The following is a 25,951-nucleotide window of genomic DNA, read 5'->3' as shown; positions in this document are numbered from 1 at the left end:
TGCAATGGGGGGGCAGGGGGAGAAATGAATAAATGAGCAATTGCTCAACCCCCTTTCCCCCCATTCCCGGGTGGTGGATCTGAACCGCTCCCCCCCCCCAGCAGTCTGGCACTCTGGGGCCATAACAAGGCTCTGGGCTGAGAGCAGGGGGTCTTGTCATGCCAGGATAATGGCATTTCTTGGTGGGTCTCTGGGGAAGGGACTGGGCGGGGAGGTGATGAAGAGCGTGAGCCCCACGGGGGTCTGAGTCAGAGATGCCAAGCGAGCATCTCTGCCCCCTTCAGCCCCATTCCTGCGGACACATCCCCTGCCAGGGCCTGACCCTGCTCTCCCCCACGCAGGAGCCCACCCAGTGTTAGCCCCAGTAAGAAGGGGAAACTGAGGCACTAGGTGGGGTTGAGACTCACCTCGGGTCAGCAGGTGAGCCGGGCCAGAGCCGGGCATCGAAGCCTGGCAGAGCCCAGAGCTGGGTATAGGCCAGAGGCTGCTCTTCCCCGTGTCTCCAGGCAACATTTTCTCTCCCTGCTTGTTGGCTTCACCGTTCTCTCTGTCCCCCAGCCCCACTGCCCAGTCTCTCCTGGCAGTTCACTGGCATTTCCATCCTCTCCCTCTACCAATGGCCCTAGCCTACCGCCAGCCCTTATTTTGCTCCCAATATCTTCTAAAAACATTATTTGCATTGCCTCCCCCCTGCCACCAGGAGTTACCAGCCTGGAGTGGCCCAGGGGCCACCCCGCCCCGTGTCCTGACCACGGCCCATCAGATGCCTCCCAGGGAAGTGCAGGAAATGCCAGAATAGCAGATGGGGGACAATCTGTCCCCCACCTCGGCCTCATCCTGATCCTTAATAGAAATTAGTTGAAGCCCTGAAGTATGAAAATGGAACTCCCCCTCCCCCCCATGACGAGGTTCCTCACCCTGGGCAGTAACTAAATCTCCGCCATGGGTCCCCCTGGGGGTCTCCAGTTCGGGGCGCAGGTGCCTCTCGAGCCCTGGCTGGGAGATCTTCCCCTGGCCATGTCCATTCAGCCAGCACATGCGCTCCGTGCGACCTCAGCCCGGGTAGCTAGGGCTGCACCGGTCATCTGCTCAGGTCCTCCTGCAGCCGGACGTCCAGGGAAGAACAGTCCAAAGCAGGGGGGAAGGAGCGTGGGGAGCGGAGCACCCAGAAGGGGACATCTTGAAGTACAGCGACTCCCCAGCATGAGAAACCTCTTCTTCTTCGAGTGGGTCTTTAGCTGCCCTAGTCTTCAAAGGTCTCCTCGCGCTGGGGGTTGGTAGAGGGGACTGCCCAACTTGTGTCTCTGCAATGGGGCCAGAGGTCTGACAAATGGCTGCCGCTTTGCAGCCCAAGGATCAGTCTGGCCTTTGGTGGGGGGGGTGCCATATAGGAGAAGGGGTGGCACTCAGAGCTGCTCTCACCATCCCTGTTGTGGAGGAGGATCCTTGTCACAGTGTGGTACCCAAGGAAGAAGGGCCTTGTGCCTCCACAGGCCCGACCCAAGAGGTCAACGCCTCTGACTCCGTAGCAGGAGATTGGGGCTTTTTGACAGCCAGCTCCTTGTGGGTGGGAGACCAAACTCCTTTTCCTCCGCAGCCTCCCCCTTCTTACAGGAGACCTGGGCTGAAGTCAAAGGGGTGCTGGATCTGTCCAGAGATCGAGGTACGAGGGGATCTCTTGACACAGTTCCAAAGCAGGCGCAAGGGGATGCTCCGCCATCCTCTCACGACTACCAAATTCTATAGTGAAAACTAACATGAACCTAGTGAAAACGACTGCAGAACAAGCTGAGGCATGCACAAGGGGGACACCCTAGGGCTCCGTCCCAGGGCGAAGCAGGAGAGAAGGAACGGAGGATGGTGGTTCACCCGCAGTCCTCTGCCTTCAGTGCATCGCATGAGGCTGTACAGAGCGCATGTGAAGGCCCAATGGACACTGCTAGCAGAAAGTCTCCAGTCGAGGTCTTGAGGCACACGTGCCCCTGTAGCACCCACGGGAACACAACTCAAAGAACTCCTCGAGCTAGCATTAACTCCACCTGTTCTCATCAGCCATATAAATGTCCAATCTCTTACCAAATACAGCTACATTCTTGGCCCCCAGAACATCCTGTGGCAGTGAGTTCCACAGCCTAATCATGCCGCTTGAAAAAGTATTTCCTCTTACTAGTTTTCAACTTCCCACCTTTTCGTTTGACTGTCCCATGTTCTTGTGCCACCCCTGCCAGCCACAGGTGGCTTCAGCGTCTCATACGAATTGGGTTATACATTGAATAACTGCTAATTTATGTTCACGGCAATCCATTTCCCCTTTTCCCCACTTGTTTAGCTAGATGTAGTTTATTATTGGTGCTTTCACTTCTCTGCTTACCCAGGATGCCTTTTTAACAAAACAAACCGTCTTTTGGGATTACACAATTGTGGTCGTCTGAGCAACTAGCTAAGTATTTTTTAACTCCCAGTTCTTGTTCAACTTTGTTGTTCAAACATTTTCCTCTCAATTGATTTTGCTCATAAGTTGTTTTCCGCTTTGGGAAATTGGCCCTTTTAAAGCAGTGTGTTTGGGGGGGGGGAGGTGTAGGCATGCAAACACATGCACACCCCATACATTGCGAAGCAACTTGGCATGTTATGTAGTACCAACCCTGACTTGAAGCCACAAAAACCACAGAAATGAAAATTTAGGCCAACAGACCTCTCCGAAACTCAACTCCCTTTTGGTAGCCATTCCATTCTCTTTTACACTGCTCACCCTGTCCCCGGCCTTTAAGGACCCCATCCACAGCAGCCTCCCCCTCCCATCCTCGGATTCACTCCCTCCACTTTTGCTTCCTTTGCCACTTCTCTCACTGCACCACCTGTCCCACTGAAACACTATCCATCTCCACCCTAGCTTGCAGGACAGCTTTCATTTCATCTTAGTCCCCCAAACTCTGGTGCAAAGATGCCAATCTTGATGACTTATTCATGGGGAAACCGAGGCACGGAGCAGGGATGTGACTTGCCTAAATTCACCCAGCATAGCCAGAAATAGAACAAAGGTCCCAGTCCAGTGCTCCATCCCCCTAGGCCACGCTGCTGCCGAAGGACTTCTTTCCATCAGTCTTCCCTGTAGAGGAGGATGGGGGAGACACCTTCCCCCAGAGCTATTCTATGCAGGTAAGAGAAATACTGGACAAGAGCGAGGTGTTGCACTAGGCCCAGGCGGTCACACTGTTACGGTTGTGGTCAGGTATCTCTGAGAGAGCCTGAGAATCAAGCAGCTGGCAATCTAAGCAGGTACAAATGTAGGCCCCCACTGCTGGAGACGCTATACGGAGTCCAGCCTAAACAGGACGGACTGAGGCAGACAGCGGAAACGTTTCCAAGGACGGGCCAAGCCCAGGAGGCTACGGGACCAGAGTAAGGCATTTCATATGGCCACAAGTTCTTGTTTAAGATTCAAACTGTTGATTAAACATCACAGGCTTTTCCTGCCCCAAGCCTGTATCCAAATGTGAAGCCTCCACCGTCAGCAGGAGGTTCTGACCAGAACAGAAGGAAGGGTGCAATCGAAGCCCCAACACACTGATGAGCCCCGTAACCGACGACTCTAAAGGTCAGTGACACCCCAGCGACTAGCTGCAGCCATCACCACAGAAAAGCCCTTTATTGTTTCCATCAGCACTCCAAAGGGAAAAGATGAGAGAGAAAGTCCACACGGACACAAGCCCACAAGGCTGGTGCGGCAGGACACGCAGACAGGAAGGAAGCTACACACGGCTTTCGGAGCCCACACGGCACAGAAACGGCTTGCAGTATTTCTCCCTGCAGCTGGAGAGTCCTGGGGTGGGAGGAGTCCGGGCTGGAGCAGCCAGGACATTCTCTCTGCAGCTTCAGGGAGAGGGAGCAGCCGGGAGGGGGCAAGTCAGAGCTGGGGAATACTGGCTCCAGCGTCTTTCGAGCCATGTTTGTTTGTTTGTTATAGCAACATAAGGGAGGAAAACTTGTAGTAGGAAAGAGGGAGGGTAGGAATAGCTGAGTTAGGATCCCCATTGTTTCTAGGGCACAGTGATAGTTACTGGATTATATATAAGGCAGGGAACACCGTGATTAAGGAGGTAGGGTTCATTACAAATCTCGAGGTTTGCCTTGCTCAATTTCCCAGAAGAGTCTCCTTTGGGGAAAAGACGACTTTGTGCACTTTGAGAAATCTACACCACCCCCGGGTCCCCATGGCTAACAGAAAGGGTTACTGTGCGCCCATTGCTGGTCCCTGGCGAGGAACCTCTCTGGGAGAGGCCGAGAGCACTTACTGGTAAATGAAATATTGTTCCTATGCATGCATGGCAAATATCCTTAGCCGAGTTCTGCAACTGACCACTGCCCTAAAGGAATTGTACAAGATGCTGCAACAGCCTGACAAGCAGCTGCACAGCTCCATAGTGTTGAGTTGCGACAGGGATTCATCCTTTCCATTCCCACCTCACAGGCAGTGGAAACTAACTGCAAACCGTGCCGTAGTACAATGGGCAGTTTGCGAGCTGAAGCCCCACAGACAGCAGGAAATGCAAAAATCAGGATTCTATGAGCAACGGTAACTTGACCTCGCGCCACCCGTGCAGCCGCAGTGGCGAGACTGTAGGACGTATAATTTAGTAGAGCGTGCGCAGGGAGACGGTGTTGCTAATAGAATGCTAACTCGCGCATTGCCCGACCGCTTGGTGTCGGCCTTTGCAGCATTAGCCCTGCAGTGACAGATCCATGCTGGTTACGGAGCCATAGGAATGTTAAAGCGGAGCCCGTCTGATTACCATTCCCTCGCGGATCTGGCTGGGGGGCCCTTTTCCTCCACGAGAGACCCCTGTTCTGCAGTGGGGGCACTTGTTTCCTGAACGCCAGGTAGGGAGCAGTCATCCGTCCCTCCCCCTTAAAAGGTTTCAGCTTTTGAGTGAAACGTGTAGGTAAGTTATGCAAGTGGCCAAGGCTTGTTTCAGACCTTCACCAAGAAGTGCCAGCTAAGCTGGAGGGAAAGAGGGCAACAGAACACTGCTGGGTTCTGCCCTGGTGCCAGGGGAGCAGGGTATGGCACGTCACGCCTTAAAAGCCACACAATTTAAACGCTGAAGAATCAGATTTCATCAAGCCACTTTTAGGGGTAACTGCTCCCCATCCTCCTTCCCCCACGGGCCACTTATTCTATCAGTTCCACGTAGTTGGCAGGGAACATGCCGAAGTGGCCGTCTGGGCCATAGCCACGCCACCAGCCCTCATCGATCATCTCGATATTGGTGATGATGTTCTCAGGGTCAAAAGAGATCTCCGTGTCATCGGCTGGAAAGAGACAGAGCAGGGGAAGGTCAGAAGCTAACTGATGTCCCACAAACTATTGGGGAAAATACACGGACATCTGGTCACAACTCCTTTCCTTCTCCTTTTAGTGTGAAAAACTCCCTAATTTTGTTTTAATCTAATATTAAAAATGGAAATCCTAACCATCCCTAAAAGCTCTCCATCCCTAAACCCCTTGGCTGCTTAAGGTTGCTCTTCCCCTTTAATGGCATTTTTGGTGCCCTGCACAAAATCCGTCTGTGAGAAACACTGTTATTTGTATTATTGTAACTCCTAGGAGCCCTAGTCCTGGAGCAGGACCCTATCGTGCTAGACAGCAGCTTTAACCATTGTCAAGTATTCTGCAGGCATAACAGCAAAGCAGAATTTTAAGGAGGGATTTGAAGGTGGATGAGGGAGTTTTGCCTGTGTTTATGGGGCACTTCTCCCAACCTGAGGGGCAGCATAGGAGAAGGCACAAATAGTGCTTGTTTGAAAATTTAACCAGTGGGCGATGGAGGCTGGGATCACGGGCGGATTGAAGGTGGGAGCCAACCTTCCGATACTGAATAAGAGACACTAGGTCGGGTGGGGATAGGTCGTGAGGGGTCTTGAAAGTTTTATGAAACGTGTCAGAGGTTTTGTTTGGAATCCGCTGTCAAAACACAGACTCACTGTGGACTCATTTTCCCCCCTCTTGCTATGTTATCGAGGATTGCTTTCTGTAGTCAATGAATCTGGAGGCCCCATATCTGTGGAGCTGTCATGGTTGCATGGTGATTTGTATTTAAAGCAGGGCTTAGGGAGTAAAATTTTCAAAAGCACCTGACTCGCTTAGGAACCTACGTCACTTTGGGTGCTTTCCTCTTTGTTATGGAGCCAGCCTGACCGTCAGTTTTCAGAGCTGAGCCATATTTTAAGGGTAGCAGAAAATGATGAATTAGATCATCAAAATGTCATAAGTTCATTGACATCCACTAAGTTACTATGATTTACACAAGTTGAGAATCTGGTCCAGTGTTCTTGGAGGCCGAGGGAAAGGAGCCAGAGGAGAGAGATGGGGAAGGTAAGAGGGGTAGGGAGTTCAGGAGTGGAAGGGATGGCATCAAATACTGCATCGTTTTTGGATACAGGCTGTAGGAAAGACACTGTTGCACAGCAAGGCTGCATTGCACTCACAGCTGTGCGTGGCAATTGATCACCAAAGGAAGTTACTTCGCGGCACTGCTGTGCTTTGAAGTACGCCAGGCTCCATCACCTGTCTGGATCTGCATCACTGCACAGGATCCGGGGGGGGACTTTCCCAGGCTCCCCGAGTGCAGGTGAGTACGTGCACACTGAGAGGCACTGGGGTGGGAATGTGTGTGACCACAGGGCTGTCAGTCAGGATTACAGAGAGATAAAGGAAGCCACGTACCGGCCTGATAGTCGTACAGCGCTCGGGCACATAACCCTTTCCCCTCCAAGTCTGGCCTTTGCTGATACTCCACAGCATACTCGTATTTGGCATCTTCAAGCTGTTCCTTTGAAGGCAAATGGAAACAGACCACGTTAAACGTGAATGAGTTTGCATTTACTATTAGAGCTGCCCATGGCACCCCAACTCGGAAGCCCAGCTGTCAAGAGCGGTGTCAATGTGGAGCAACCTAGCTCTTTCCCACTGCTCCAAACAAGGCAAACAACCCAGTGCCACACACAGATCCTCTACCCCGGCACTTTCCACCATCCGCTCCTGGCCTTGAGAGGAATGGAGGTAGCAGTCTCTTCATAGAATATCAGGGTTGGAAGGGACCCCAGAAGGTCATCTAGTCCAACCCCCTGCTCGAAGCAGGACCAATTCCCAGTTAAATCATCCCAGCCAGGGCTTTGTCAAGCCTGACCTTAAAAACCTCTAAGGAAGGAGATTCTACCACCTCCCTAGGTAACGCATTCCAGTGTTTCACCACCCTCCTAGTGAAAAAGTTTTTCCTAATATCCAATCTAAACCTCCCCCACTGCAACTTGAGACCATTACTCCTCGTTCTGTCATCTGCTACCATTGAGAACAGTCTAGAGCCATCCTCTTTGGAACCCCCTTTCAGGTAGTTGAAAGCAGCTATCAAATCCCCCCTCATTCTTCTCTTCTGCAGGCTAAACAATCCCAGCTCCCTCAGCCTCTCCTCATAAGTCATGTGTTCCAATCTTCGCGAACTGCCGTCATGTTATAAGGACTGTGCTACGGGGACACACACCAGACCACCCCGTGCGAACAAACACCCCTGTAACACATGCAACCGTTCAAATATTGGTCTCTGTCCCCAACAGAAGAACAAGAGGGTTCTCCGCAGGCAGATTATCTTTCACCTCCCCAAAGGGCAGGAATGGAACTCGCTGCCCAGTGACAAACCTGACAACAAGAGAAAGGCACAGATGGCTCTGCTTGTTGGACCACAGCTACTTTATCACATCCTGACACAAATCAGAGAGGCAGCATGACCCAGGGGTTAGGGCACTAGCCTGGGACGTCGGAGACTGGGGTCCAACAGACTCCCTGCATGACCCTGGACAAGCCACTTGTCACAGAATTATAGAAATGCAGGGCTGGAAGGGACCCTGAGTCTCTCTCTGGGCCTGGACAATGCGGATCATAGCACTGCCCTACCTCATGGGGTGCTGTCAGGATAGATAAATCCAGTAGCGATTGTGAGGTGCTGAGATACTACCCCACGGGGGGCAGAGAAGTACCCTGGAGAGATCAAACTAGGTTACACTGAACTACAAAATCTGTAAAAACCTCAAGAAAATATGGACCAGATACCAAAAATAATGCAGGAATCATAAAAATGCCAGCTATAGAAAAATCCTCTCAATGTTTCTAAACGAGCATTAGTGCCAAATAGCAAAGGAGATGAAACTTGCAGTTTAAAAGGCAGTATCAGAAGCACTGACATTCTAACTGCACAAAGAGGGACTGCAACACAAGAAAAAGGAAGTTCGATCTGCGCTGATACTGCCCAAGGGAGGAGAGCTCTCCAGCTTCACACTAAGCTTGTCGATACTAATCTATGCAACATTTATCAACCTACCGTATGCAACTACAGGTTGATGTTTTAAACTGAAACATTCACACTATGGGAGTGGAAAAACTACCACAAATTAGGAATCATCTTCTGCTAAACCCAAGCCTGGAAAGAATTTAACCACAATCAAGAGAAAACAAATCTTTATACATGACTCCACCCAGAAAAGCTTAGAAACAAGTAACAAAACCTTTAAGAAGTGACTTTGTAACTCTACAGGCCAGAAGGTGCCATTATGATCCTCGAGTTTGATTTGCGAATCACAGACCAGAGACCACCACCAAGAGATTCCTGGCTGAGCTTTAAGAGTGTTAAGAAAAAGGGATTTAATCTTGATTGAATGATCAGAAGTGATTGAATGATCAGAAGGGGTTCAGCGTGTGGGAGGGGGCTCAGAGCTGGGTGCAGGAGGTGAGGGCACTGGCTGGGGGTGCGGGCTCTGGGGTGGGGCCAGGAATGAGGGGTTCAGGGTGCGGGAAGGGGCTCAGGGCTGGGGCAGGGGGTTGGGGTGTGGGGGAGTGAGGGCTCCAGCTGGGGATGTGGGCTCTGGGGTGGGGCTAGGGATGAGGGGCCTGGGGTGCAGGCTGCCCCAAAGCAGCAGTGGGGAGAGAGGACTCCCCACAGCTCTCTTCCCCCGCCGCAGCAGCTCCGGGGCTGGGGGGAGTTCGTTGCGTGGCCCTTGGTGGCCTCCTGCACGGCCACGCAGGCACACACCTTACAGGGAACTTAGCCCCCCGTACATACTTCTAGGCCGTGATCTAGTCATCTCAATCTTCTTCGTGTCAAACAGATTGAGCCAAACACCCCTGTTTCCGTGACGAAACCCACCTGAGCGGGGGGCTCTTCGTAGACAGCAGACTCATCAGGGGGTTCCTCGTACAGAGCGTCCTCTTCCACTTGCGGCTGGGACACCGGGGGGACTGGACTGTACCTGGTGTCCTGCACAGCAGCGTCACCTGGAACGAAATGCAGAACACCTTGCGGTGTCAATCCCCTCACACACTGGCCCCTCCCTCCCGTCAGAGCCACGTGCCGGTCAGCTTTCTGAACCAAGCTCTGACCCATAGACAGACAATCAGACGCAGGTATGCAGAATAGGGGACCTGGAAGAAATGATTAGTGGATCAGGGTTGACAGCTTACAGCTCCTTCCATCCCTCTGAGTTTCGGAGAGAGGGGTTGGGCTGGTTAACACTTATTTCGTACGGAAAATACCTTCCCGTCCAATGGAAAATGTTGCCAAAAAATCCATGTGTCAAAATTTTCCAGTTTTCATCCCCCACTGTCTCAAAAAAAATTGTAAAGGGCTGGGGGGAAAGCACCTCCGAACCAGCTCCAGTAACAGGAAGACAGGGAGCAAGGAGGAAGAGAGGAGACCTGAGAACAGGCGGGTAAGGTCACATTGGGCCACAGAGATGAACACAAGGAGCGTGCGTTAGAGCCCAGGAGGAGTTAGAGGAGGGGGCGATGGAGCTGGAGAGTAATGATTTTAGCAATGCTTTTTTGGTAGATTGGAGATGAGGAAGGGGAATGGGCAAAAGAATAGGGTGTGGGAAGAAGAAAAGGTTCAGAGAACCACAGAAACTGGAAATGGACAAGCTTTATCAGATCCTCCAGCCGCTCTCCCGGGGCTATACAAGCGTGGGACCTTACATAGCATTTTCTACTATTGTATCCAGTCTGCTCAGAGAGCTGAGAGTGGAAACTGTCAGAGCCACTGTGGGACTTCCTCACCAGGACAAGGGTGGTGGGTCTCGGGAGACATCTAAACCTTTAGGCCAAGTCTACCTGATGAAATGCAGGTGTGGTGTACCGGGGTTGTCAGCAATCGCGTTTGCTGAACATGGTTTGTTCTTGTCCGCCCCTACAGCCAAACTGCATGCAGACAGGGTCATTAGGGGGACATTTCAAGGCACTAGAGGGTGCTAGGGAGAAGCCTGTGTCCATGGCTGTGTCGATGTAAGGAATGATAAAAAAGAAAAACTCCTGGAAGCTACGTTTAGATGATTACAGAGGCAGCTTAAAGTTCAAGTGCTCTGCTGTGACCTTCTCGAAATGCTTCTGGTTCCATATGCAGGGCCACTTAGACGGGGGGGGCTCCAGAATCTCAAGGGGTAGATGATGATGTTGAGAGGAGAGGTTAAGTTTATTAGATGCAGAACTGGCGGGGGGAGCCTATTCAAAGGGGACAAGCTCCATCTTAACCAAGTCAGGCACTGGAAGAGGGAAGGAGGTTTATTTAAACTAAACTAAAGGCTGAGTGGGAGCTGACAGGCAGGGGAGCACTCAGATAGGAAGACACACCTGGTAGAGGGGTCAGCAGCCACAGGGAAACTATGCAGGCAATAAAGGACAGGACGGATGTTACAGCTGTTCTGGCAGAAGGACAGCATGAGGTCACAGAGACATTAACTGGGTTTCCCTCCCCAAACTAATCTGTAAGCAGAGCTGTATCCTCCTTCAAAACCCTCCCGAGACGCACTTCTCCCCTGGGGCCTACGGGACATCACCAATGCACAATGGCCAGGCTAAGGCCAGACATCTTATTACCAACCCAGCCCCCACACTCGACCCTGACGACTGTGCACACAACCAGTCTAGGTAGCCACACGCGCTCGTCACCATTCCCCTTGTCCATCTTCTTCCCACGCCCTCTGCTTGTTAGGGACTGTCCTTTCCTATACAGAGCCCAGGGCAACGGGGCTCCTGAGAGCTGCTCGGCAATGTGCGAATAAGCCATTTCAGATCACTGAATGTCGGCAGCTGCCTGCTTCCCCTTAGGATCCCATAGGGCGATGGGAACGACACAATCCAGGAGACGGATCGCTAGCGGGATGCTGCAGCTTAGCCCTAAGCCTGACCAAGTTTAGGGTTCTCCCTCCTCAGCACAACAGCGACCCCTAGTGGGGAATGCATGAATACGTACCAGCTGCAACACGGGTGGTAGTACGGAACCTGCTATCAGTGAGGAGCTGCCAAAATCTTAACCGGCTCCCTATAAAAAGTTCTGATTAAGGGCTGTGCCCCAGTATGTATTTTTCTGTACCCACAGGGTTGCCGTACATCCGGGAGGAATTTTAAAAATTTAAGAACCAAGAAGCCTGACCTGTCCGGGAAAACACCGATGTGTGTTAACCCTGCCTAAAGTTCTTGGTTAAAAAGATGGGCCTGAGCTAGAAACGAGCTCCGTCTCACAGGTGTGGGGCCCTGCCACGCGCTGGGGGTGTGCTAAGGGGACCAGATGTCCTGATTTTATAGGGACAGTCCCGATTTTGGGGTCTTTTTCTTACATAGGCTCCTATTACCCCCCATCCCCTGTCCTGATTTTTCACACTTGCTGTCTGGTCGCCCTAAGGTGTGCACGTGTGGGTCCCAGCTGCTCCCTGCCCCCCTCATTGAAGCAGGAGTGCAGGGTTACTGCCCTGGGAACTGCAGGGCACCAATGGACGTGGGGCCAGCTGCAGACAGGGGCGTGGGGCAGGGCTAGCTGGAGGCAGGGGGTGCGAGGCTGGCTGCGGGCAGGGCAGGGAGTGCAGAGCTGGCTGGAGACAGGAGCGTGCGGGGTTGGCTGCAGGCAGGGCAGGGGGTGTGGAGCTGGTTGGAGACAGGAGGGTGCGGGGTTGGCTGGAGGCAAGGGGGTGCAGGGCTGGCTGTGGGCAGGGCAGGGGGTGGCTGGAGGCAGGGGCTGGCTGCAGGCAGGGGGTGCAGGGGGTGGCTGGAGGCAGGGGCTGGCTGCGGCTGGAGGCAGGGGCTGGCTGCGGCTGGAGGCAGGGGCTGGCGGCAGGGCAGGGGGTGGCTGGACACAGGGGCTGGCTGCGGGCAGGGGGTGCGGCAGGGGCTGTGGCAAGGGCTGGCTGGAGACAGGAGGGTGCGGGGTTGGCTGGAGGCAAGGGGGCGTGGGGGCGGCTGGAGGCAAGGGCTGGCTGCGGGCAGGGCAGGGGGCGGCTGGAGGCAGGGGCTGGCTGCGGACAGGGGGTGCGGGGTTGGCTGGAGGCAAGGGGGCGTGGGGGCGGCTGGAGGCAGGGGCTGGCTGCGGGCAGGGCAGGGGGCGGCTGGAGGCAGGGGCTGGCTGGAGACAGGGGCTGGCTGCGGGCAGGGGGTGCGGGGTTGGCTGCAAGCAGGGGCTGGCTGCGGGCAGGGTAGGGGGGGGCTCAGGGGCAGAGCGGCTCGGAGCAGCCCAGGCCTAGCAGAGCAGCCGGGGACCCACCTGGCAGCAGCGGCAGCCCCAGGGCCGGGGTTGGGGGAGCAGAAGCAGCACCAGGGCTCGTGCCCGGGCCGGGGGGCAGCCCACGTGGCTCCCGCAGCGCAGCGCCCCCGGTGGCCGGAGGAGGAATTACATCACTTCCCAGCTGGAGCCCATCAAAGCCTGAGTACCCCCTGCAAGGAAGCGGGTTAACCACTGGTTCTAAAACGGCTTCAAAATTTAACCACCGGTTCATGCGAACTGGTGCGAACCGGCTCCAGCTCCCCACTGCCTTGCATGGTCTCATGTTCCTTGAAATACAGAAGCTGGTTGCTTTAGAGTCATAGTGTTTAAGCCCAGAAGGGACCACCAGATCATCTAGTCTGGCCTCCTGTTTAGCACAGGCCACCAGCACCGCCCAGCACGCACACACTAAACCCAACCACCCACATTAGACCTGCTCTGTGCAGCGCCTCCCCCGCATGCAGCTTTCGGGGGCTCTGGTGGTTTGTGTCTGGGTCCACTGACTTTTGTTTCTGAAGGAAAGAAGCAGGCGGAGAGGAGAGTCGGTCACCCGCCCTAATCACAGACCAGCGGCACCATCCAAACCACCTCTCCATGCTGAATCCCTGCAGGGCTGCCTGCGAGAAGGAACCAACCCTCTCAGCACTAAGGGAGAGAACAGGGGGTGAAGGTAGCAGCTGCCAGGACCAGGTACGGGAAGAGGAAGAGATGCAGCAAAGAGAACTTCACTGCAATGTGGCTGATGAATATTCAGCAGAGCCAAGCAGCTACAGGGCAGCACGCTGGAGATAGACCCTCATACAGGGAAGGGCTGCTTCAGTGCTGCAAAGCATCAGCTAGCTGGAGGAAAGGCCATTTGCAACTCAAAGAGGCGTGCACGGAAACCAGAAACAAAGCAGGACTGGTCAGAGAAGGCTAGATCCATGGATAACTTTGTCCTATATGTCCACGCTGCCCCTGGTAGGAAGCTCTCTGCAGCAAGGTCACTGCCAGGCTTCCCTCCACTCTGAACAGTCAAAACATTTGGCTCCTGAGGACACTGTTATAAAAGAGACGTGATGTCTCAGAACGTACATCAGAGAATTAAGCCTCTGGCAGCTTTGCTGTAACCCAGGAATCAGGCCCACTGTCAGCTTCCTTATCACCAAAGCCAGAACAACAATAATACTGAACTCTTCCAGCTCAAAGACCTCATTATCCCCATTTTACAGACGGGAAAACTGAGGCACATAACAGGGCAGTGACTTTACTACTTGTCTACTGCGTGAACGTGGGTGAGATAGGAATAGAACCCAGGTCTCTCAAGTCCCAGCCCAGTGCACTATTCAACAGGCCACACGAGCCAAGCACATTGAGACTTGTATTTTATTACAGCATTTGGAGTAGTGGACATAAGAACAGCCACACTGGGTCAGAAAAGAGGTCCATCTAGCCCATTATCCTGTCTTCCGACAGTGGCCAATGCCAGGTGCCCCAGAAGGAATGAACAGAACAGGTAACCATCAAGTGATCCATTCCTTGTCACCCATTCCCAGGGTCTGGCAAACAGAGGCTAGGGACACCATCCCTATGCATCCTAGCCAATAGCCATTGTTGGACCTATCCTCCATGAATTTACCTAGTTCTTTTTTGAACCCTGTTATAGTCTTGGCCTTCACAACATCCTCTGGCAGGGAGTTCCACAGGTTGACCGTGCGTTGTGTAAAAAAATACTTCCTTTTGTTTGTTTTAAACCTGCTGCCTATTAATTTCATTTGGTGACCCTAGTTCGTGTGTTATGAGAAGGAGTAAATAACACTTCCCTATTTACTTTCTCCACACCAGTCATGATTTTATAGACCTCTATCATACCCCCCTTAGTTGTCTCTGTTCCAAGCTGAAAAGCCCCCGTCTTATTAATCTCTCCTCAAATGGAAGCTGTTCCATACCCTAATCATTTTTGTTGCTCTTTTCTGAACCTTTTCCATTTCCAATATGTTCCTATGAATTTTACAAGGTCGTTATACTGATGTACCAAGTTCCCCAGGTCCCCTTGAACCTCTTGGGATGGAACCTTTCTATGTTGGGTCCCAGAGAACGCATTCTGGGGACAATCCGAAAGAAAACCCAGAAGTATCCTTTTCCAGCTTTAAAAAAAACAGAAGATGTTCTCCAGGAGTAAATTAAAAATGGGTGAATTTCAGTACTTCAACCTTTTAGCACTCTGTCCTCCTGGAAGCATAACCTTGTAACAGTACACAAAGGAAATAAAAGGAATGTTGTACTCCACCGTAAAAATAATTTGTGGGGGAAAGGCGGTGTCATAATAAGCCTGGGTGTCACTTTAAGTATGGAGTTGCAACCAGCACCTCTACAGCCCAGGAAGATTAGGCAAAGCAGAATCATAGCCCATGACCCCGGTGTGCAAGGTGCTGTACAAACACAGAACTCCTCCATGTTGTATGTACTGTGACATTTAGGTCATAATAAATAGCCTAACTAGAAATAAAAATAATAAATAACATTACATATCTGCAATGCAGGGGAGTTTGCATTACTATGAGATCTCCTTCCCTTTTGCACACTCTGGATTTTGCATCTGAACATGCAGCGCAAAGGTTGTGTTACTGTCGATTTAAAATACATTGTATCCTTGTTTTGTTTTTAAAAGAAAATAAAGGAAAAGGAGAGAAAAGGAGCCATCTGTGTGTTTTTACTTAATTCTAATGCATTTGAAAAGCACCTAACACACTTAAATACATAAACTGGGCCCTGCTAACTGAGCACGTTCAGACAAGCGCTCTCAAGTTTGCCTGCTTTTAGATTTTTAGGCATCTCTTCCCCACAGCAAAAGCCTGCTGGCTCATAAAGACCATTCACATGCACAGTTTGGAGTCCAGCCATTGGAGTTGGTGAGCAAAAAAGACACAATGCTGAGAAGCTGGATCATTCCCCACTTTCCAACAATGCCAGCAGCTGAAAGGACCGTCTTCAGACTTAACAAACAAAGTCATTCCTGGTCTGAGATACAGCAAGCAAAGTTTCTGGCCCAAAGGAGATTTTTTCAGAAAGTTATGGGCATGTGAAGTGTGACGAAGTGGGACGGTTCTTAATGTTTCCTCTGAATAGTGTGGGGGTGCCTCAGTTTCCCCTAGGCAGTTCTTAAGTATCTAGGTGGTGGGGTAAGGGTGTATGATCATTGCAGAGCCCTAGAGGGCCGGTGTGTGCAGGAGTCTGGACACAGAGAATGGCCGACACCCTGTTTCCTGGCAACTGATGGCCTGGGCCCTTCCCTTTTGCGAGGTGAGAGCTAAAGGGTTGGAGAACAAAGGAATCAGGTGACCACCTGGCCCGGGAAAGGAACAAAGCCCAGAGGAGGAGGGGCTGGAGGGAGTTTCAGTTTGGGGCTGGCTGGGACATGGAGTGAAGTGCAGACATGGTTGTCTGGCTCACTGCCCCCCAAAATGGACCCAGCTGAGGGGTCCCGTTCTCTGCACCTGCAAGCTCTGTTTTAGACCATGTTCCTGTCATCTAATAAACCTTCTGTTTTACTGGCTGGCTGAGAGTCCCGTCTGACTGCGGAGTTGGGGTGCAGGACCCTCTGGCTTCCCCAGGAGCCCCACCTGAGTGGACTCACTGGGGGGAAGCGCACGGAGGGGCAGAGGATGCTGAATGCTCCGAGGTCAGACCCAGGAAGGTGGGAGCTGTGTGTCCTGAAGACAGGCTGCTCACAGAAAGGCGACTACCCCAGAGTCCTGACTGGCTTCATGGGGAGCAGTTCCAGAGCATCGCCCAGGGACTCCGTGACAGAAGACAGAATGAAACTAAGCCATGACAACCCTAGAAATATCCTGCACTACTGCAGAAGCCACAATAGCTGGCAGACCTGCTCCGAGAGCCAAAGTGAAAGCTCTCCTCTGGTGACATAGGTGCTGGAACTAGGGGGTCTGCCGCACCCCCTGGCTTGAAGTGGTTTTCATTATATACAGGGTTCACAGTTTGGATCAATGGCTCTCAACACCCCTACGATAAACACTGTTCCAGCACCGCTGCCTAGTGACCTGGTGCGGAAGGTAAAGCAACTCACCTGAGCCAGGAACCGGAGAGGCTGGAGGTGTCTCCTGAGCAGAGGGATGGACAAGGGAGGGTGGATGAAAGGCCTGGGTAGCTGAGTGGACTGGGGAGGCCGGAGCGTGGACAGGGCTGCTCTCCTTCTGCAGGAAGGGGCTCCGTAGCTTGCCTGGGAAGGACGAAAGCAAGAAACACACTAGGCACTTCAAGCAAGCAAGCGAGCTTTTCAGAGACAAGTACACATGGAAAATACCTACTCTTCACTCCACCATCTCTGCGCTTACCCCTTTCGAAGCAGCTATAGCAGTCGGAACCAACTGTTCCGGTGCGGCACTGCTCTGGAAAGTGACTTGGGAGAAACGGCACCTTCTCACTCAGCTGATCTGCCCCCGAGATCTGTGGGATTTACTGTCCGAGACACAGTCTTATTGCCTAGTATTCCTGAGTCCCAGTCCCAGGGACTACCACAAGAACATCCTATCACTTTCTATATCCCCTGCTACACTGTTACAACAAAAGGCAGAATGCCAGGCAGGGGGACGTATGGACAACAGCCTCATTCACTACCCAAACCCACTTCAGTTGCTCTCCATACTGTGCACTAAACAAGGCAGGTGTCCCTTTGGAAGCATATGCACAAGGAGGCCAAATTAAGGATGCAGGGGAACCTCCATTCTGGCATTGCCTAACGTATGCGTGCTTGACTTTGCAAAAGGTAGTAACGTTCTTTTAGCTTACTTTTCCGTATGACATTTCCTAGGTTTTAACAGAAAACTGCAAAAACAGAAGTGCCCTCATGGGGAGCCACAGACTGCAGGCATAGGTCATCAGCCGGCTTTGACCCTCAGGTCTGTAGGAAAGTCCTCTACCCCCTGAGCTAAAGGAATAGCAGCTAGCCACAGGCAGCAGTTATCGTCTATGTCCACCACGAGAGGGGGATGTTACACACACTTTCCCAGTAAGGCTCTGCCTACCCTGCACAGTGCACAATTCTGCTAGACAGCCGCGGAGTGTGGAGTATCAAGGGTCTTAGGTTCTAATCCCGGCTCTGGGAAGGGACTGTTACAGCAGTGGTGGAGGTTACAACCTAGCCAAGTATATAGCCGTATTACTTGAGGGAGGCGGTGTGGCTAAGTGAATAAGACCCGGGGCTCATGTTAAGAGACCTGCGTTCTGTTCCCTTCTCTGCCAGATTTGACTATGTGAGCCACAATAAGGGTTGTGAAGCATAAAGCAACATTAAAAGCAGTCAGCGGGAGAGGCGAGATTTGAATTACCACTTGCCTGGCTTCCAACACAGCGTGCTCTCAGGCTAAAGAGTATTTTGCTGGGAGGGTGCAAGCGGGTAGCTATTTAACTGAGAGAGGCTTTGGAGCATGCCTGGGGCAGACAGAACGTTCAGTGAATTAAGTCTTGAGCCAATACTACGATGCATATGCAAATGACAATTTTTCCTGGGACTAATCACCAGATTTGGCCAACTTGACTTTTAGGACATCGGAGGCCACCTCTTTTACATCAGGACTATCTGCTGTCAAATTTCAGGTACCTACTGCAAACCCTGGAGATGCCAGAGTTGTTCGAAGAAGCAGGTGGAAAACATCTAAACACCAGCAGCAACAGCCCCTTGGAACACAAAGTAAGACATTTTCCACTGCTCCACTAAGCTACTGCTTGCTTATTTACCAATGGCCGTACAGGGAGTCTGGGGCAAAGCAGGAATTGAACCCAGTTCTTCCATCCTAGTATCCCAGCTACATCACCAACCCTCCTTTTAACTGGTCTTCACTTGTGGCGCTGAAGGTCCCTGGTTCAAGCTGGGGTGGTGAAGCTAGTGAAAATCATGGAAGTCAGGGTCTCTTCTAGACTTAACAGTCACAAACCTATTTTTGCTGAAGCATTAAAAACATTCAGGAGACAGCAGAGACAAGCATGGAAAATCTCAGCCTCAGCAGCCAGGTGAAGTTATTAGCTGCTGAAAAAGGGAAGCTTATAATGGGAAGTCTCTTGGCATTGCCCCACCTACACTGCAGGTCACACAGTGGCGCGATAGGAGTTTTATCAGAACTGGAATGACCCCTGTAACTCACATGCTCAGTAGTCGCATGCCTGTCCCAAACACATGCTGGTAACACCTTCATATCACACGCTCCCTGTGTATTTACCTGGAAGCTGTACGTTACCATGGCATTGACTATGTCTTTCCTGAGGAGCTTTATAACCCCTGAACAGGCTATCAGTTCTCTCTGCTGATGTCCCACTCAGGCTATCAGTTCTCTCTGCTGATGTCCCACTCTTGCTTTATACCTGGTTGGGAACCGAAGGTTGCTGTTTCTGAGGGCATAGACCTCTCCTTCTGTTTGAAGATGTCCCGTGGGTTCACTGATCTTTGTGCTATCAGCAATGCTGCTTCCTGGGAGGAAAAAAGAGCACACGCGCATTATTCCCATGGCTGGATAATCGATTCTGTCACCTGTCTCTGCAATACATGATGCTGCAGATGGTTTGGTTTTCAAGGTAAGAACGCATCTCATTTCCTAGCTCCTTGGGTATTGTTTACCCACCTGCCTAGAACAGCTTGAGAACAGTTCTGTTCACTTCCTCCAGCTAGGTACAAGTCAGTGCTGAGAGGTCACTTGTATTCATCAGCTCCAAGTCCTAGAGGGGTCGTGGTTTCATCACTGTTACTGTGCTGTCCACGTTTTCAACTGAGTAATTAACCACTGGAACAATTTACCCAGGGTCGTGGTGGAGTCTCCATCACTGTGTGTTTTTAAATCAAGACTGGATGTTTTTCTAAATCCTCTAGGAATTATTGCGGGGACTTTCTCTGGCCTGTGTGAATCAGATGAGACTTGATCACAATGGTCCTTTTCTGGCCTTGGACTCGACAAGACCTCTGGTAGAATGGATACGGTGGTATCACAGGACGTAGTCACAACCCGCTGATGGCACCAAGGCCTATGTTACCACCTTGCCCTGTGATTCCTTCTCAGCACTGGCCCTCGGCCTGCATGAAACAGGCAGCTGGAAAACAAGGTGTCACCAGTATGGCACATGGAGGCTCTCGCTTGTTCTGTTAAAGTCCTCTATTGGGGAGCTCCACAGGAGCAGCAGACAGGCCTCACTTCTGACTGGGAACTCAACTGGGAAGCCTAAAATTCACCCCCCTCAGAAATACAGGAAAGTTGTCGGAAGAACAAGACCCAGCCACTAGGGCAGGAGACCAGCAGCCATCAGTGGAGGCCTGGAGCAAGCCCCTGCACCCATAGGATAGGCTGGGGGAGGGCAGCGAAAGCTCCCCAGCTCCCAGGAGCGTCAGGGACAAGCACATGTGCCACCAAGAGAAGCATGGGCATGAGGAGGCAGATAGGAGTCCATGCTCCTCAGAAGACCCACAGCCCACAACAAGTTGGGGAACAGGCCAACCAGCTCTCAGGGGACCCACAGCCAGCTGTGCGGGCCTTAGAAAGTAACTCAGAGCCCCCAGGAGACAAGCCCCCAGCTGAAGAACCAGGCAGGTGAGGCAATACGTGTGACTGCTGCGTCTGAATAGTCCACGCCGTGTCCCCAGCACTCCGAGGGGAAGGGAGCAAAGGAAGGGTTACAGCGAGAGTCAGTTCACTCCGTGTGCACTTAGAAGTGGCAGGAAAAGGAGGGCACTGCCCTGCCACGGACTGCCCGTGGGCCCGGCTGGCACAGCCATAGCTGTCGGAGCTGGCAGCAGATCATGGGAGCGCCTCCTCTCACGTACCTGAGCTTTCTCCACAGACTCGCTCCTCCGGAGGCCCCTCCGCTGGGCGGCCTGATGCTCCTCTTCCTGCTCCTTCTGCAGCACAAGACAACCCTTTGCTCTCGCAGCCACAGAGACAAGGATCTCTCACCCAGCCCCCATGTCAAATCCCGCCCTGAAACGTGGCTTCCCCTGGCTCCAGGGGGACAGGAACGAGGAGCAGCATCGGAAGGATGCTCATTACTGAGCCAGACAGCCAAATGCTGGACACACCCAGTGTGCCAGGCTTTGGAACCTGCCTATGAGAGTGGCCGACAGCTGATGCTCTGACAAAGCCACTCTCTGTCCAACCCACCTGGCCAGATGGACAGTTCTGCAGGTGATGGACGAGTCATTCCTGACCCCTACACACGTTCCGCATGGGAAGCCCTGACGCTGCCTCAGCCTGTCTGGGTATAACGTTGCTCTGTCTGGAGCTCCCCCAGACGCAGTCCATGCTGCGCTATTCTAGGGGACCCTGCCCCCTCCCCAGATTTCTGCAAGAGTCCCGAATAAGAGGTCAAAGGGACGGCGACTGTCAAAACTCACCCATTGCCGCTTCTCCTTGTCCCTGCTCTGGGTATCCTGCTGCTGCTGGAATTTCCTGCCGTTATAAATAAACTGGAGTTAAATAATAACCAAGCCACTCTGCCCCTAGAACCAAGCAGCCCAGCTGGGCGGAGCTCCCCGGCTCTCTGCACAGACAACCTTACAGCGGGGTGCTGCCCTCACTCCTTCCCCTAAAATTGTCGATTTAAGGGCTCCCCTCTGTCATATGAGCAATCCCCATCCTTGCCATAGCATTCACAAGGAAGGACCCCCACCCCCCCATTCCCAGACTTCCTCATCGCCGCATCAAGCACCTGGCAGCCAAGCCTGTGGGGCAAACAGGCCAGCTCCAGGAGCGGGAGGGAGGGTGAAGCATTCCCCAAGGTTCGGGCTTAATATGGGAGGGGCGGGGGGATGAGGATAGGTGTGTCAGCCCCGAGAGGAGACCACCCCCCACCCCACTATCGCAGTCATGTAGGTGGGGCCCCTGGGCAGTAGCAAGGAGATGTGGCCACTCCAGCTTCTCTGATCGCTTTTCACGCAACACCACAGGGCCCTTTCTCCCCCCGAAACACCCTTCAGTGGTGGGGGAAAGAATTCCCTCCCCAGAGGGGCCTGGGCAGACAGAGACTGGGGGGCTGTTCCTCCCCCCAACCCCAGGCTCTGTGAAAGGAATGCTGGAGCCAGGATATCCCTGGCCCCACTGGAAGGACGAAGGGAGGTCAGAGCCCATGTGGACAGTTTCTAGTGGCAGTAAAACCAGCCATCGCTCTCCCCGCCCCGTGTCCTTAGTGGCAGAGATGTTTCTGGGGGAGGAAAGGGGTGGCTATATCCAGCCCCCACTCAGGAGGGCAAGGGGGGGGCATTGCTGCCTGTTCCTTTGGCAGGGGGCAGTGCTGGCATCCTTCCCCCTGTGCCTATCAGTGCATGGCTTTGGGGATGGGCTTGCTCCCTGCCTGTCTATCATGCTCCTTGCTGGCTCTGGGGTGCCTCTGGTGTGGGTACTCATACCGCCGCTGGGGACACAGGACCAATGAGATGCCCTGTCAGACTCCAAGCCGGGGGCAAGGCTCACTCTTGTTAGGAGGAGCTATAAAACACCCCCAAAACATACTACAAAAGGATTAACCGAGTCAAGGTTGCCAGACTGCAGAATCCACCAACACAGACTCCCAAAAAACATGGAAATAAGCAGTTACATTGCTCAACAGCCCTGCACTGCAACCAACAGGCGCCCTTCAGCTCCGGCCACATTGGCTGCTTATATTGTGTGGCCTTGAGAGATTGCAATGTCCTAGAGATGGAGGTGTGTGTATTGGGGGGGGAGGAGAATGTCCCTAAATGCGGGACAGGGTCAGAGTGCAAATGGTGGATGCAAGAGGTGCTACTGTAGCATTCAGGGAACCTTCTGTGAATGGGCGAGCTGTGCTTTCAGCCATGGTTTGAACGCCCAGCATTTGTTCTTAGGTAGCAGCGACAAAACTGAGATCTGCGCGTCTGCCGGGGCAACAGGCATATTGCCAGCGACCAAGACAGTAACAGCCTGGGCACGGACACCACTGTGGTTGTACTGGACAATACTATGGATGGCCACAGGGTTAGATATCAAGATGAGAGAGTGTCACCTCTAAGGCTGGGCTTATGGTTGCGCCAGTCAGAGCCCTGGTCCGATGGACCGAGCAAGGTCAGTTAGCTGGGGCTCCTCTCTCGATTCCGAGGGGGAGAAGGCAGTTCCAGGGTGCAGGAGGCAAAGTCTTGCCCGTCAGACCAGCCTCCATGCCCCATTGGGGACAGGACAGAGAGGGATGGGGCAGGAAGACTTCAGTTGAAGCTGCTCAACAAGCAGAGCTCGTAGCTCAGCTGTGGAGAAGGCATCTCCTCCGCCTGGGTGATTTACCAGACAGGAGCCCCATCCAACAGAATTTACTAGGCCCTTCGGACGGGGACTCCAGGGCATAGCCTTAACTCTGACCTCAAAGACTGTGAAACATCAGCGAGTGACTCGTTGTCATACTGCCTAGCAACAGGCAAGCCAGTCGGAGGCTGGAGCTGTGTGTGTCTCCTCACAATTGGGAGGGTGTGTACTGTGGCTGGTTGTTTGTACAGGAGGCGAGGGTGTTATGGAGGCAAGCAGCCTGGGTGCTTCTGAAAGTGGCTGTTGCCTGAATGGTGACTTCCTTGATTTTCAGCAATTGCACGGATAGGAAATGCACTGGAGGAACTTTAACTGAGCACTCACGTTGTTGTGTGTGGACAGACAGACCGAGTCTGCCACTCCCTGAAACCCACCGGGCCACACACTTCCCCCCTCCGCTGACAGGAATGGGGAGACTGGCACAGTGAAGGGGACATTGAGGAGAGATGCCAGAGATCTGGCTGGAAGGGCACTGGGACTGTCTTCTGAGGCGAGGGTGGAGCATTCACTACATAGGTCCTCACCCCTGAATCCTACACTCTGCAGCGTGGGATTGCTAGCCTGATGGGGAGAATAAAGCAGCCCCTGGGTCAGAGGGAAGGAGACCAGACAGACCCCTGGGATAAGGCAAGGAAGCCATTAGAGCGTCTCAGTGCAAAGAAGAGACTCACTTCTGAGCATCAATCTCATTGGATCTCTCTTTAAATCTTCGCTCACGCCCGGCTGCTTCCTGCAGCTCCCGCTCCTGGTGCTCTTTGTCCAGCCGCTGTCGCTCCTCATCCGCTCTCCTCTTCTCCTCCAGCCGGCGGTTCTCCTCGTCTTTCTAAGGACGGGAGCGTGCCAAGGCTGGTTAAAGCTGCCAGCACAGGAGAAAAATCCCCACAGCTCTCTCCTCACCATGTCTTTGTACTTTAATCACCAACCGTCATGGGAGATTTACAGCTGGTTACAGTGTTGTCCACTACAGCTGGACTGTGTGCAGCCCTGATTGCTCTAACATCACCCCACACACTCCTGGGAGGGCTCCTTCAACCTCCAAGAACTCCACATGGAGGGCGGACCCAGAAACACAGAATCTTCCCTCAAAGACCTTGCTTGTTCATGTAAGCACAAGTCACGGAAGCCCTGACAGCGATCAGGGCCATGCCCTGAGACCGAGCCCTCCCCTTCCTGACGGGAACAGAGAACAGAACACCTGGGACCTGTAGCCCATAGGGCTAGCTTAGCTTTGATTGTAGTCACTGTATCACAAGGAACCTACAGGCCTGTGCCCTGTAAGACATTAGCATAAGCAAGTTAGCATAAGTATAGTCACGTAAAGTAGGCCTGTTACCCTGGTCATAGATAAATGGCCTGGCAATGACCATTAGCTGTTGGGGAACTAGGAATAGCTGGCTGAATGGCAGGAGTTGGAACCTAATGGTAACTGGTAACCACAGGAACATGGAAGTGATAACCACAAAACTGCTTGAGAATGGAAGGGCAGGTATGATCATGAGAATTAATAGGTTAACCTATCAGTAAGGCTGCGAATCGTTCACGGAGGTCAGGGAAATCATGGCTTCCATGACTTCCTGTGATCTCCGTGAATTTTGCAGCGCTGGTGTGGCTGACCCCGGCAGCTGGGGAAGCCCCAGGGCCAGCCGCAGCTCTGGCAGCCCTGTTAACTCACTCAGGTACTTATCTGGCCGCCATCACCACAGTATCTGCACACCTGATAACCTCCAATACATTTAAGGTCACACACACACGCATACACTCCCATGAGGTAAGGCAGGGCTACGGTCCCTCTCCTACAGATGAGGCACAGAGCGGCTAAGTGATTTCCCTTGGGACACTCAAAGGAAGCCTGCAGCAGAGCAGGGAACGGAAGCATGGTCTTCCAAGACCTAGTGCAATTGCCTAACCATCGGACCATCCTTTCTCTGTCTGGCCAGGACTGAGGAAACCACCACTTGTCTCCAGTGTTTAACCTCCTCCGTGTCAAACGGAGCAGCACCGCTGCCTTGCTCTCTCAGTGCCTCGTCAAAATCGAAAGAGCAGCTGGCCAAGCCGAGCCCAGGCCAGACTGGGCGGCGGGGTGCGCTTTGGAGAACTTGCTTCCTTTGTAACATCACCCACTGTCAAAGGCCCTCAGATGGTTAGCTTGGTCTGCGACCTAGCGCTCCTTTTCAGACTTCTCTCTGCTACCACATGCCCCAACAGGCAGTGGGGCAAAACATGTCCACTTCCAGCTGGGCCTGGTGGGGAGATTGTGCTGTCCCAGCGGACACAGCCCTGGCCACGGAAATGCTCACATCCGGGACCTGCAGGCTCCATTGTCACAGGGATTTAGATCCAGGGAGGAGTCAAACACCTGTTAAGGACTGCAGCGGCCTGACTGCTTAACCAAACCTGCCGCAGCATTCCACTCAGCACACTGGTTCCCTAGTCACAGCCCTCTTGGGATCCGACCTATTTCCCCGAGAGACCCCTTCCCCTCCAGAGCCACGACCTCCCACAACAGCTACAGCCCACTTCAGCCGTGAACCTGCCGACCGTCAGTGGGAGCCTCGAGAGGGCAGGAGCCAAGATGCTCGCTAGAGCTAGACCAGACTACGGAACTCACTGCTACAAGAGAGAAGAGACCACAAACCTCAGTACATTCAGACCTCAGTATATGCAGAATCTTTACACTCAAACTCATCAAGCTAATGATTCAAAAGGCTGGGGAAGAAGAACAGAGCTTATTGTTATTCTGGAAGCTCTCAGGTGCTATGAGATGAGGACTAAAGAATCTCGATGGGCACTGAGAGACAGTGCCATGAAGATGAGCTGCCTAGATATGAAAACTTACACGTCTCCACTTAATTTTCAGCTGAAGCAAAATTTCCTTCCAGCCCTCGCTCCTGCATTTTGGATTCATGTAGAAATATCAGGACTTCTGCTTACAAACCCGGCAGGACATGCGGGAGTCAGGACTTGTCCCAATACTTTCTCCAGTCTCTTCTATAGCAGCTGGAAACAGTCACCCCCACAAAAGCAGAACAAACCCTTCCCATACCCAGGAGTCAGCAAAACCCAGCCTTAGAAAGGGGAGGAAGAGGCAGT

General features: G+C 52.8%; 1 protein-coding gene across 2 annotated transcripts in view; it reads right to left on the bottom strand.

Moving 5' to 3' along the window:
• Positions 1-3,618: 3,618 nt before the first annotated feature.
• Positions 3,619-25,951, bottom strand: part of DBNL (drebrin like) — a 36,338-nt gene continuing 14,005 nt past the window's right edge. Inside the window, exons 7-14 of one of the 2 annotated variants that reach the window (XM_073324727.1) lie at positions 23,533-23,684; positions 20,947-21,001; positions 20,380-20,454; positions 18,933-19,038; positions 16,642-16,794; positions 9,198-9,325; positions 6,728-6,833; positions 3,619-5,313 (exon numbers count right to left, since the gene is read on the bottom strand). In XM_073324727.1, coding sequence (XP_073180828.1) covers positions 5,174-5,313; positions 6,728-6,833; positions 9,198-9,325; positions 16,642-16,794; positions 18,933-19,038; positions 20,380-20,454; positions 20,947-21,001; positions 23,533-23,684 — 915 coding nt within the window. In that variant the 3' untranslated portion in view covers positions 3,619-5,173. The remainder of the gene's footprint in view (positions 5,314-6,727; positions 6,834-9,197; positions 9,326-16,641; positions 16,795-18,932; positions 19,039-20,379; positions 20,455-20,946; positions 21,002-23,532; positions 23,685-25,951) is intronic. The other variant, XM_073324728.1, reaches the window with a different exon arrangement.

This window comes from Lepidochelys kempii, chromosome 26, assembly GCF_965140265.1.
Source record: "Lepidochelys kempii isolate rLepKem1 chromosome 26, rLepKem1.hap2, whole genome shotgun sequence".
In the NCBI taxonomy this organism is placed as follows: domain Eukaryota; kingdom Metazoa; phylum Chordata; order Testudines; family Cheloniidae; genus Lepidochelys; species Lepidochelys kempii.
This window is presented reverse-complemented; position numbering and strand designations above follow the sequence as displayed.